This window comes from Gavia stellata, chromosome 5, assembly GCF_030936135.1.
Source record: "Gavia stellata isolate bGavSte3 chromosome 5, bGavSte3.hap2, whole genome shotgun sequence".
In the NCBI taxonomy this organism is placed as follows: Eukaryota; Metazoa; Chordata; class Aves; order Gaviiformes; family Gaviidae; genus Gavia; species Gavia stellata.
In genome coordinates, this window is record NC_082598.1 from 4,521,695 (window position 1) to 4,535,514 (window position 13,820).

The window sequence follows — 13,820 nt, forward strand, 5'->3', positions numbered from 1 at the left end:
ATAAGAGGCTTTGAGGAGGGATCTTGTTGGTGTCTTCAACTGCCTAGTAGGATGGTGTAGAGAAAATGGAGCTAGAGTCTACTTTGAGGTTCATGGTACTTTGAGGTTCATGGCAACTGGCACAAGCTGATTGTAGGAAAATTCTGTTTGGCTATTGGGGAGAAAAAAACCCCACACCGTGAATGTCATCAAATGCTGAAAGAGGGGACAGAGAGATTTGGATAATCTCCAAGGATGGAGATCTTATCTTGACTGGATGAAGCCTTGAGCAACCTGGCCTGATGTCGAAGTTGGCTCTGCTTTAATGAGGCATTTAAAGCAGATGATATCAAGAAGTCCATTCTGACCTAAATTATTCTGTGATTTTGAATTGTCATTAACAGAATATTCCAAACAACTATTTAACTGACTTCTTAAGACTAGAAATTCATTATAAACAAAATTTTTTCTGGGTTATGAATGAGAAATTACTGAGTGCAACTCAGTCGCTTTTATTATTCATGAGCTAAGGTTTAATGGTCATAAAGATCTCTCCTTATTTAGAAAAAAACCCACAAATATATTCCTTTTCTATGTTTTACAGTGAGGAAAGCTGGCTTGGATTAATTATACACCCTCAATGATACACACTTTATTGTTTAAAATGTAAATGGTATTTGCATGTAGCCTGTACAGAATTTCCTAAATTTCTTCATGGAGTCTGACATAACTGCTTGTGAAAATAGTGAGTTGGCTTTCAGTGATAAGAGATATTAGAGATATTTGATCTGCAGATTGTTCATCCTCAAGGCTCGAAAAGGATGGAAATATTCCAGGAGTGCTTTCTTGGTAGGTCCTTGGGTCTCATAAAAGACTGAGTGCAGAGTCTTCAAAAACCTCTGAGAAGAAAAATGTGATTCATGACTTGCTGAGATGTGCAAGATCTTAAGTTTGAAATTTGCTGTGTAGGTGGAGAACCTGACACCTATAGCTATAAGGAAGAGAAGGAAAAGTGAGGCCTTTCTGGAAGGACTGGTTATGTTGCTGTAACTGAAACATGAAAATTGCAATAGTGCTGTGTGGATGTTGCTTTGATTGAGTTTATGGATTGAGAAAGAGATTTGCTACAAGTAGAATGTATGCTGGCTTTCGGAAATCCTCTAGTCTCTAGTAAAGGGTACCTCCTGTCTCTGTTAATGACCATTTTTATGGTCATTAAAAAAAAACAACACATGACCATTAACATGACTATTCTCTTGTCATTTAAAAAAAACACAACCAGATTTGAATAAGAAAACACTGAAAATAATCAGCAGCATGCAGCTAATTTTTTTTTTTATGTTTTTTTTCTTACTAATGGCATAAATTGCTAAGATAGTTCATTTGATGCGATTTCACTCTTGCTGCTACTGAATTAAATATGCTGTTGTGAAGATGAATTTATATAGTTGATTTCTGAAAAACCCAATGCTTATGAAAAGTGTGGCGGTGAACTCTATTCCTGAAGTATTATCATTTGACTGAAAAGTACAGCTACATAAATATGCATAAGCCCAACTCTTAGAGAAGTCATTTCTAATTTAGGTGTTTGTAAAACTGCTCTGCTTACTGCTGTGAAACACAGACCCTAGAAGATACATGTGAGCCATTATTTCACGTTCTGGGTAATGCTGCATTTATTTCTGCTAAGTCAGCAGTTCCTGGAGCTGGAACAATATGCTATCTGGTTAAAATTATTCTATTTGCCCTTTTTATTAAATAATGAATCTTCGTAGATTTCCTGAAATCCTTATGTTTATTACTATTTAACTGCTACGCATTCAGTTAAGTTATAGATTTCTGAGAGGTTGATCCTCTTTCTCTGTATAATAATGAGAGTTGTTTTTTTGTGTATGTGGAGTTAATTGGAAGTTTTATTGAGAAAGAGGCAGATCTTTTGGAAAAGCTTTGTCCCGCTGAATTAAAGAAAGCATATTCACTTGGAATCAAAATTTAGCCTAGAATAAGTTCATTTGAGCATGTTCTGATTTGTAATAAACAGATACAGTTTTCAACATTAAAGGCAGATGTTGGTTATGTATCATCTCCTTGAATCCTGATTTACATTTTAATACACCGTGTTGTATTTTTTCAAATTAACTGTATCATTTGGCTTGTGCTTGTTGATTGCTCTTGGATATTAAAGGAAATAGATGAAGAATAAAAAGTTATCAAAATGTTGTGAAAATTAAAATGGTTCATTAACAAAAATCCTATGTGCTTTAAAATAGGTGTGATTATTAGAAAACATAATACTTTTAACTTTTTCATGCTATTTCATGATTTATTTTCTTTTAAAGCTGAAATAAGAACTGCGCGGCTTACAGGGCATTTTCTGACAATACACAGTTATGAAACTTCTTTGCATGATTGCAGCAAAAGGTTATTGAATTACACGGTGCTGTTAATGTGCCTGTAAGTGGGAGCAGGAGATTATTTCTTTTGTATTTGTTACCTTGAACTACAAAGGGATAAAAGCAAGTCAGAATATAATCTAGCGGAGCAGACTCAAAACTCATAATATTACATAAGGTTCTACACTAATGGGGGTAGAATCCATGTGGTTTAGCCCTATTTGATATTTGGTAATAAGTTTGATATATCAAGTACACAAGTGTTTAGCAGTGATCATAATTTAAGAATTAAAATGTCTTTAATAGAAAACGTTTTTTGAAAATCTTTTTTTTTTCTAGTGTAATATTTTCTGAACCAGTAGGCTATTTGACAAATTAAAATGTTTTTAGACTGTCTTCCTGCAGTGATCTCTTTTTAGTTAAGTAATCCAGCACTTTTTCCTGATTTAAAAACAAACAAAAAAAACCTTTAAAAAAAGCCTTTTTAAAGATGCGTTACAGAATGGGAATCCGAGATATTTCACGTTTGTCTAAGTGTGATTATCTAATAATGGTTTTCTTGCAGTGTTAATTTTCTTTCATTTAATACTGAGGTACTCTAGTAGCATTGCAGCAGTGTTGTCTGCTAATAAAAATAATCAAAATGAGGGAATTAGTTAACCGAGAATATTCCACTTTCTCTTCAGTCATAAATATCTTGCACCTTTCATATGAATTTCCTGAATATCCAAGAAATTTTCAGAAGATTCAGGAAAGAATAATATTAGTTTACTTCAAGATGAAAGATATACATATAATATATATAGGTAAAGAGATATATGTACATATTCATGCATACTACAGTAGTTTGTGCTGATTTGTTTTATACTATGCGCTTCCCCAGGACGTATTTGAATGAGTTGTGCTGCTCTCAACAGTAGTCTTTTATAACTATAGGTTGTGAATTATTTGTATATATAATTACTTTTAATTTTCTTTATATATTGGGATTTTAGGGCTACCAGATATTTCTGTAATATTCATGTTTCAGGAATTTGGTAGATAACTTATTTATGTGAAAGACTAAAAGCCCCCTGAAGCCGCTGAAATAAGAGACGCTTTAAAAATGCCGAAGACCCATGCATGCTCCTAATTTTCCCACTCGTATTTTGTTTTTCAGAACAAAATTATTTTAGACCCCATGACTTTCAGTGAGGCCCGCTTCAGACCATCTCTTGAAGAAAGGCTGGAGAGCATCATCAGCGGAGCAGCGCTGATGGCAGACTCTTCGTGCACGCGAGACGACCGCCGGGAACGAATCGTAGCCGAGTGCAATGCCGTGCGGCAGGCCCTGCAGGATCTGCTCAGCGAGTATATGAATAACGTAAGTTATACGCTCTTACTTCTGGCTTCTTTTTCAGTAGATGATTAAACCTTTCTGAGGCTAATGCTATGACTTTAATAATTAACAAAACCAATAATGCGTCTTTATACCAGCAGTAAAGGTAATGCTATCTGAATTATTTAACTTTTTAATATATTGCAAATGTTTGACAGAAGTTTGGTACAATTAGAAGTTCACAGAAATGGTTTTTTACTTGTGAAGGAACTCTGTGCTCCCTGTAGCTTTAGCATTAAAGTTTCTTCTTATGTAATAAATAGCCAACAAGTATTCCTTTTGAGGTAAAATACTTTTAAAATGAAAACTAAGGGCAAGCAATGTAAGTGGGAAATGGCCTTAGAATTATTGTCCCAATGAAAGTGAATCCAGTTCATTTTCAACGTGATTTCCACTGTGCGATGGACATTCCTGTGTTTGTTTATTAGGATGTTACCTGTAGATACTCAGGTGAGGTTGTCTGTTTGCTGTGTGGGTTAAACCATTGAAGGTCTTCACTTGCTGTTGGAGCTATTAAATAAATCAGTTGCCATGAAAGCAGTGAGTTCAGCACTAGTGCTGTTCACACAAAGAATCAGATTGGCAGTATCTTAAAGACAGCTATTTGTGTAGGGTTTCAAGAGGTGTTAAATTGTTCAACATGGTGTTAACCTATAGTGCATAACCTTTGTTCTGCATAAGTTATCCCAGAAAATTCTCTCTGCCTAACGCTGTGTATTAAAACTCGTACGTACTATCGCTGTGTCCTTTGGAGGATGTGTGAAAAAGTTCTAAGCAACATCAACAACCTTTTTTAAAATGGAAATGTTTGCAAACAGGTATCAAACTGAGCGTCCTATACTTTGCTATTACTTGTCTGTCATTGCTGCCAGAGTATCAGGTGGTGCATTTTGATCCTGTTTTGCTAGAATCATCAAAATAACATTGAAGAGACTGTTCAGGGCTGAACCTTTAACATTGTTATTTTCATTGGTACTGTTATAGTTAGTTGGTAGACTTATACAATGCGGTATCAATAGTGCAAAATTCAGTCCTTAGTCATTTTCTTGTAGAGCTCAAAATTAACTGTGACTTTTTTAAGGTATTATTTCATATAATAGAGTCACCTTAAGTAATAGCTGTTTCTGTTGGTGCAGAATTTAAAGGCATGTATAATTTGCTTTTTGTTTTTTATGAAGTGATAGTTGAAAGGTTCTTGTGAATGAAAGCAAAGTCTATGCTGTTGTGCTACGGGTTAGAAATTGTAAAGAGAACTTTAAATAACAGGTGATGAGACTGTGGTGGAAGAGGACTTGCTGGACTGCTTCCTACAGAACCTTGCTTTGTAGAACTATTATTTTAACGTGAAATCTTTAAAGGTCTTTCAAAAAAACTTCGAGAACTGATGGGTTGTGGCTTCCTATTTTATTGTACTGCCTCTTTTTAAGTGCACAGGTTTTTGGAAATGATGTAATTTGTCCTTGGACCAGAAACATTCATATTTTATTTCTGACCACATTTACAGAGGAAGGAGAGTTTTAAATGGCTGTAGGCATTTATGACCACACTGAAGGTGGTTAATATAGTTTCATCACTTTTACTTAAACACATAATGGTGTGAGCATCTGTTTTTATGGTTACCACAGTACGTTTTTTGAATTTGTCTTCCTCCTTTTTTCTTTTTTTGGTAATTTTTTTCTGTTCTAATTAGTCTGAGCTACACAGTTCCTAGAATTGTTTTATTTTCCTGCTTTATATTGGAATATAATCAATTTAAGCTATTTTTCACAGCTATTAAGTAACATTGTAAGAACTGAATATATACTTAAGTTGCTGAAAAGTGAAGTACTTCTAATTTAAACACATCTGGGATGGAAGAACTTGAGAATGATATTGCATTAAACATTGTCTTCCAAGCTGATTTTAGCAGGTACGAGGAATGGAGTTCAGTTTCAGATTAATACACCTAAATTTAGATTTCTGTACATAGGTACAAACAGGTAAACTAGGAGCCTCAATTCAGTTGTTTAAAGATAGGTGCCTAGTGCCATTTTTAAACTACCAGCTTAAATAGTCCGGTGCTGATTTGAACAGAGCCTCCTCAATCTGCTACTCAGAAGCATTTGGATTTACTATGGGTCTTGTGTCATATTTACCAGCTCCACTTCCATGTCATGTACACTCTAGGGAAGAACAAATGGCCAGACTCCTACCTTTATCAAATCTTTTGAGCCTCGGTTTGTTAAGCTCCTCTTATAATTGATGGAGATCAAATCAATACTGGAGATCAGATCAATACTACCAAGGGAACCTGAAGACCCGTTCAGTTGACTAAGTGTTATAATCTAATATAAGACAAGCTAAATAACTCTAGACTCCTCTGACTATATCAACTAAATCCCCATTAACTAGGATAGAAGATCGGATACCTAGATTGTAGGCAGGTCCTGTTTAGGCATCTATCTAGAGACCGAATTTCAACCATTTGTCTACCCTGGCAGAATTTGCTTTAGTATTTAGGGAAAAATTTTTAAAAGCTTGAATGAGTTTCAAAAGGGTAAAACTGAAAGGCATACACCAAACATGACACAGTTATAAGTCTGATCAAGAGATGGGTAGACTGTCAGAGCATGTTAGCTTTGAGATGATTTGGCAAAGATGGACATCTTTAATATCTTCTGCCCACATAGCCTTAAACTATTGCAAACCTGCTCTCACTGTAAAGCCTGTGAAATTTAGTAAGACATTGATGCTTTGGGTTTTTTTGCTGTTTGATGATATCTGGAAAATGATGGATCATTTTTGGCTGATGATTGTTGATCAAATGTACATACTGCTTTTGATGCTTGCCATGACATTCAGAGAACATAGAGCACTTTAAATATTTTGTGCTCAAATTTAGAGGATACAGAAAATGGATGGCAGCGTATTGGCAAGCTGCTGTACAGTCAATGTTAGTTCAATCCTTCTCCAGCTCAAAATTGTTTCTTCCGAGTTACCTACTTCTATGGTTTGGGTTCAGAGGGGTCTTTCTTTTTGTATAAAAGAACATTTCTGTTTTTTGGTTGTTAAGTAGATTCCATATTCCCTTTTACCTGTTGGATATTTACACTGCAAAGTCCCATATAATTTGGTTGTGGTTTATGTTGTTTCTTATATTAAATTTTCATAGAAGCTAGGTAAAATATCGAGTGCAAAAGAATATACTCAGAATGGAGACGGTGCTCTTGAAGCTTCACTGATCTTTTGCTTTTGCCCCAGTGGATGGTATTGCAGGCGTGAATCGGAAACTGGAAGGTTTACAGGCAGCTGTATGAAATACAAGGTTGGCTCTGCAGTGCTCCATACTTTCTAGTATTTCGAATGATGAATGCTGAAGGCAATGCAAGGAGAAAAAAGGCTTTTCCCAGGTTTTGTGTGCAAGAAAAAGAAATAGCTTCCAACTGAATACTGTAGGAACTTCTGCCTTTCAACTAGTATAAGATGTCTAAGAAAACCTCCTCCACCTGCAGAACCCTCCCCGTGCCCACCTCGTTCTTAGAAAGTTCCTTGTAGAGAGGCACAGGTCTTATCTTCTGTGCTCATGGGGGGCTTTTTAAGTACATCCATCGTATGTCCTGGTATATTGCCTGCGCCTGAGATCTGTTTTGTCACTAGTTGCTTTACCAGACTTCAGTGGATCAATATGCTCTGCTCCATAGGAAGGGAAAAATCAGCATTCATAACAGTGTTGTTTTCCCCATTTGTCTACCCGTTTTTTATTGATCCATCACAGACTAGTAAGTAGATAATGATGTTCTTACAATTAGTTATATGCCAGGGGTAAAATCTCTCTGTGTGTTATCCAGAGTTTTACCGTAGTACGTTAAAGCTGTTTTGCACTTCAGAAAACTAAAGAGACAGATGCCACATGTCGTCTTATCTTTTGGTGAGGAGGACACAAGATTGGTGAAACATAGGTGAGGCGTAGGGTTATGAGTTTAAAAAAAATGTAGAGAGACACTTTCAAAATGTTGGCAACCAAAGAAAATTATGAAAAGAAGTTCTGTGAAGAGGAGGACAGGGCAGATTTCAATGCAGATGAGCAAAAATAATGCTGGTTTTGCAGCTGTATTATTTCCTGTTGTAAAAGTTTTAGGAAAAGTGACAGAAATATATTTAGAGGACTGTGAAAGGACGTGGTTGGAGGGCTGTGTTTTGGTTCCTCCTTCCTCTCCTCAGATAAATGTCGGTTTGTTCCATTTCCTACATGTCAAATAAGATTATTTTTTTTTTCCCCAAGCTGTTTTCACAAATATTCAGATGTTCTGGTCCCAATTCAGAGATTATTTAAGCAATTGTTATTGTGGGAGTTTTTTGTATTGCTGCAGGAAAATTAGTCCCTAGGATCTTTACCAGTTCTATGAATAATTATGCATTTGTATAGTATATTGCATTGACTGGAGTCTCACAATACATAAGCCCTCTGCAAGAACTTCTATGGAGATGAGATAGAAACTGTTTCATTATTATTTGTGTATCTGGTAATATGTATGAGTGTCATTTGTCTTATTGGCAACTCTATCAAAATATTCTCCCAGCATCGTATCTAATATTTCCATGCTGAACTCAGCTGAACTTTATAATCTTTTATTTCTGGGAAGTGGAAGGAGGAGGAATCTCAGTCTGCTGTGTTGTATGACTTTTTTTTCCACCTCTCACAGAAAAATGGATAGGATTTTTTTCAGATTCTTATATATATCTGTGATAAATCCCATCATTTATTTCAAAATAAAATTACATTTCTAGACTTCTATCCTACAGAGAACTCCACAGAAGCTCTTAATACTATTGTTTGCCATTTGTCTAAATGAAAAAATTATGTAATGGATAGTTAGTTCTGATTGTGGTCTAGTTTCCTGCTGGTTTACTCTCCTGGATCCTTCATGATTTGTATTGCAGGCTGTCAGGGAGCAAAAATCCCAGAAATCAGGGAGTTCCAGCCCTTAAACTCAGACTCCCAGATTAGAAGTACACTGCCAAAGTCATAGCCCAAGGCTGGGCACCCTTTCTAGGGTGCTGCTGTGCCAATGTCCAATTAAGATAACAAAGGAAGAAAATATATCTTTAGAAAAATATGCTTAAAAATGAACGCTTTGAATTCCCTCTGACATCACTGGTTTCTATGCCAAGCAGAGAAAGACTGAGTAGTGGGTTATCGGGGTGTATCAAAGAGAAATTTGGCAAGTGAGTAAGCCATGACTGTTGAAGACCTCTGTAATCACTTGAATACCAGCTTGGTATTAATTCAAGTCTGCATTTGAAAAGGCATTTCCTACCTGGTTGAAATACAAGGTTATCTTCTTAAACCTTTGGGCTTATTATTAAGCCTACCTTCATTCTCATGCCTTCCTTCTCCTCTCACCCAGTGCTCCTGCTCCCAACCACTGCCAACATTTCAGAAGAGTTTGGGGTTTGTTTTTATTGTAATTGGGTTTTGGGACAGGGAATATTTCTATGTATCGAAGTGGAATGAACAGTATTACAACTGATGATTTAATCTTTAGACGTGAGGACCAGAGGACTGCAGGCTAGGCTTTTTTTTGTTCATATTTTACTGATATTACCACAGGAATAATGTTGCTTAGTGTTTGCTCTTTGTAATCTTGTTCTCTGAAGTTACTACCCATTCCCGATGTCTGCTCACTGTAACGGAGATGCTGTAGGCTCTAAGTCCTGTTTCCTAGAGAAAAGAAAATGTCATGTCTTGAAAATGCAAAATATAAGAAGAACGAATGAGAAAACACAAGTCTGCAGGCAGTTTTTCTTCACAAATATATCAGTGAAAAATTTGAATCGCTCAAAGTAAAATTGTAGTGCTGCAGTACATGAAAATGTTCTCAACGGACAGCTGGAGTTACTGTGCTTGATTGGAGAATGAAAAACATGATGGCCAATGAAAATCTATACACTCTCGAGATACTGTCAGCTTCCATATTTAACAGCTCCATCTGAATTCATATTTAAGAGAAAAGCAATAATTCTTGCGTACGTTTCAGTCCTGCTGCTGACTTGCATAAGTTTAATGTGGGTGACAGTGAGCAGTAAATTACAGTTACGAGACAGAGAAATATCCGTAGCTGTCCTGAGATGAGCAATCAGGAATGAGTGACGAGAGACTGGCTGCTGGGTCATCAGGATCGACTGATTTAGGCACGACTGGCTCAGCAGGAGAATTTTTCCATTGATACCATTGTTGAGTTCCTAGGTTTCTGAATAATTTTAGAGGAAAATGGCTTCTTTAAAGCTTCCTCCTGTATTTCAAGCTGGAGATAAGCTATTTTACTATTCACTTTGCTCTTTTAGAGGCTACATGAACAGTTTTGTCTTTCCTAACTTGGAAGAAACAAGTAGAAACACAGTAGTGATGGCTGGAGGAATAGGATGTGTTCCCAAATGGGCAATTATTTTATGGTGCATCACAGCATTGCTTCTCAGTTGGTTTAGGTTTCTTTGCATTTATGCGTTCCTCCTGAGTGCCTCGACTTCTCATGACAGCACATAAATCACTGTCTAAGTATGCTACCTAGCATATAACTTGAGCCACCTTTTAAGGAACCTTCTGATTCTTCTTTTTTGATGATTACATCAGGGCCTTGTAGGGGATGCCCAGTATTTTTTGATCCTTTTACAGAAATGCTGCACCGCTTACAGTTGCACAAGTGAGTTTTGATTTATTTGTTCATTCCTGTATTTTCTGGTTTTGCAGGTCCCTGCTCAGTGTTTTGTGGTTTTTTTTCATAGTGGATCCAGAGACCCACGCTGATGTTTTCCATCAGAAGCAAATAGAAAAGCCCTGTGAGAAATAGAACTTTATGACTTGGAAATGACAAATATGCTAACAACTTGTCTTGGCTTCAGGTTCTGGTGGTTGTGAATTTACACAGCCCTGTGGTGTTTCATCTGTTTGGACCAGCAGATTTTTAAATTTACTGAATTAACATTTATAGGAGGAAATGCTGTTTCTGAACCGCACTGCTGATAGCTTTTCCCTGGTACTGTCCACTGAAGAACATTTTATAGGTGCCGCCTATATGCTCCTTGCCTTTAAAGCCAGACCACTATATGTCACGAGAAAAGTTTTATATCTCTTGCTAAAATATAAATAAAGCGCATGAGGTTTTTGGAATCTAAGGCTGAATTGCTGTATTAGGTTGAGCGATGTTTCTGACAAGGTATTTCCCTCCAAGTTAGGGTGGAAATTTTCTAGACTGCCAGTAAATCCAACCAAGTGCCTGCATGTGAGGACTTCTTTTCTTGCTTACTTTTATATCTCTATACAATTAAAAAAGCCCAGTGATTGATCTGAAGGGTTCGGAAAAAAGGGTCTAAATCGTGTTGCATTCTAATGCCTCATGGAATTCTCTTCCTTATTATCACTTTATTGTTATTCCATTATTAAGTAAAGTGCATTTTTAAGGAACTGTTTAAATCTAGACATGTTCATTACTGGAAACCAAGCATTCAGTTATTTCCGTAACTTGAGGAGTGAAGGTGAACTTTCCTGGAATTACAAACATTGCAGCAGGCTGATGCATGTAGACCTGTCCAGTACTTTTTCCTGTCCAGACACCTCGGTAGATGGTGGGTCATGAAGCTAACAGGCTTTCCAATTTAACTTTCCAAATCATATTGGATGAAGGGTGTGGGGGTGGCAGGTATGTTATTCCATTTATGTCAGTGAAAAAATCTATAGACCTTAACGTCTCAGAATAGTTTCTAAGTCATGTTCTGCAGAGCAAACAACCTCATGTAGATCTGATTAGCTATGAAGAAGCACCTTCTTACTACTTCCATGTTTATCCTTTCTATTCTACTTACTATTCCTGTTGGTGTTGCTTCGGATACTAGGATTGGGACTGTTATCTGAACCATTTGGCTCTCAGCTGCTGATGATAATTTTTTCAGATTTTTCTGTATTTTATATCCCACAACTTCTTTTCTTATTGCAAATTAGTAGAGAAGCCCAACAGAAAGCAAGCCAGGGATCAGTACAGTTTTTCAGCGGAAATACACTCTGTCCACAGAAATCGAACTTTAAAAAGCAATATATTGTGTGGCATTCTACAGATAACACTTCTAATTCAGGGAATATTATGGGAATAAATTGCCCAAGAAGATGATGTAATCCCTGTCACTAGATGTTTTTAGAGTGTAGGTAAGAGGAATGACAGAGGTACATCTGAGCCAGTTTTGAGAAGAGGGTTAAACTAAGTGACAAAAGCCCTATATATAGGGGTTTTTAAAAATAATTTTAAATCTAAGTTGCACACATGCAGAGCTGGTTCAAGAAACAGAAGGCTTATCTTTTCAAAGGCATTCTCACTCTTTTGTTTTTTCTCTGAAACACCTTTTCAAGAGTAATTTTTTTTTTTGGTGTTGTTTTTTTGTATTGGTCACTAACATAGAAATGGGAAAGACAACTCCCACTTCCCTTCTCAAAATTCTGTGAATGGAAAAGAAAAAAATTAGTCCAAATCCCATCTGAAAGAGACAAATATAAAAGGCTTGTATGTTTTTTTTTGAAGTGTATGTAGGTATATGCCAATATATCTAGGCTCATAAAATATTTAGGAGACTGTGAGAAATTAAGTACAAGGAAAATGGAGATGGAATAAGGTTAATGAATGATGTCAATAGAATTGACACGCAGTTTTGGTCACACATATGCAATATCAAAGTTCTTTTGGTTGTCTTGTCTAGGTTCCACTACAATGTATTCAAACTGCTGGTTTACATTATATATAATGTCTGGCTTTTTAAGAACTATTAAAGATAATATCTATGCATTTGTTTTCAGCTGCTGTGAAGCAGTTTGTAAGAAAGATTGAAAACAATATATTTTAAGAAAATAATGATACCTGAATACAGTAATAAATATAACTTTTTTTATAATGACAGTAAATTGTCATGTGACCTAAGTTTTGGGAAATTTTAAAATATAGGCTGACCAGATTTACAATTAAACCCGAAATGATTGTCTTCACAACTGTGTTTTTGTTGTTGTTGGGTTTTAATGTTCTTCATCCTTTTTTGCTTCTCAGGTCCCAGTATGTCCTATACACATATTTAAAATTAAGACTCTTGTTAACTTTCAGTGGGATTTAGTCACAAGTTTAAACGTTCTGCCCAAGTTTATTATATCAACAGTCCCATTTCCTTGGTGTCACGAGGGCTGACAACTTCCAAACCACCAGTTCAGGCAGAAGTATTGTATCTTCCACGTCCCTCTTGACGTCCTTGTCAGTTCACATAAGAAAATAAAAGTTAATCCAGCATTAGCTAACTCAACTTCTAAGAATTGTATTAAATAATAATTTTCTTGGTGTCTCATATCACCTTTTTTAATCATTAATAATTCTAATATACGCTAAATTTCTATCAGATCTTTTTTCCTCTGGATTTTCCACTTTTTCCCTGTCTTTGCCCTTAAAAGTACTGGATGCCTAATCAGGAAACACTGTTTTTCCCACATGTAAATTCAAATGTTTCAGTCTCGTAAAGAATTTAAATATACAGGAGAATTCTATAAATTATATTTGCTCCTTTCTTTGCTATTTATCTTAGCAGGAAGGAATGGCTAGTGGTTAAGGCACAGGCCTGGAAGTGAAGTGATTTGCCCTTGATCACTGGTTTTCTAGGTTCATATAGTGCTTAGTGTTCCTGGGCTTCTGTTACTCCAACATTAAATTTGAGGTCATGTTAGACTTAATTCCTGAAAGTTTAAGTGTCTTGCCATTTTCACATTAAAAAATTCTCTAATAATATTGCACTAATTTGTATAATTGTAGTGTTTGACGGTTAGAGGGTGTGCATAATATCTGTCTCTTCAAAGACATAGGATTTCTCTCAATTTAATTTCTTCCTCTTTAAAGACGACATGAATCTCCATAACACTTGTACTGAATTTTTGCTGTAACTGGGCAAATACTGAATTTCTTTGCTTTGCCTATTGAACTGGGAAACTGGGAGAAGAATGACACAGGACAGAATGAAGTGGGCACAACAGTCATGGGGAATATTACATGGGATTTCATTTTGATTTTTTCTTT

The 13,820-nt window shown here is 36.1% G+C and overlaps 1 protein-coding gene across 3 annotated transcripts in view; it reads left to right on the forward strand.

Annotated features, from left to right (window-relative positions):
- The window catches only part of CTNNA2 (catenin alpha 2), a 456,724-nt gene that overhangs the window by 93,845 nt on the left and 349,059 nt on the right, over nt 1-13,820 (forward strand). For all 3 annotated transcript variants that reach the window (XM_059817398.1, XM_059817399.1, XM_059817400.1), the window contains exon 6: nt 3,532-3,735. In XM_059817398.1, the coding sequence (XP_059673381.1) occupies nt 3,532-3,735 (204 nt within the window). The remainder of the gene's footprint in view (nt 1-3,531; nt 3,736-13,820) is intronic.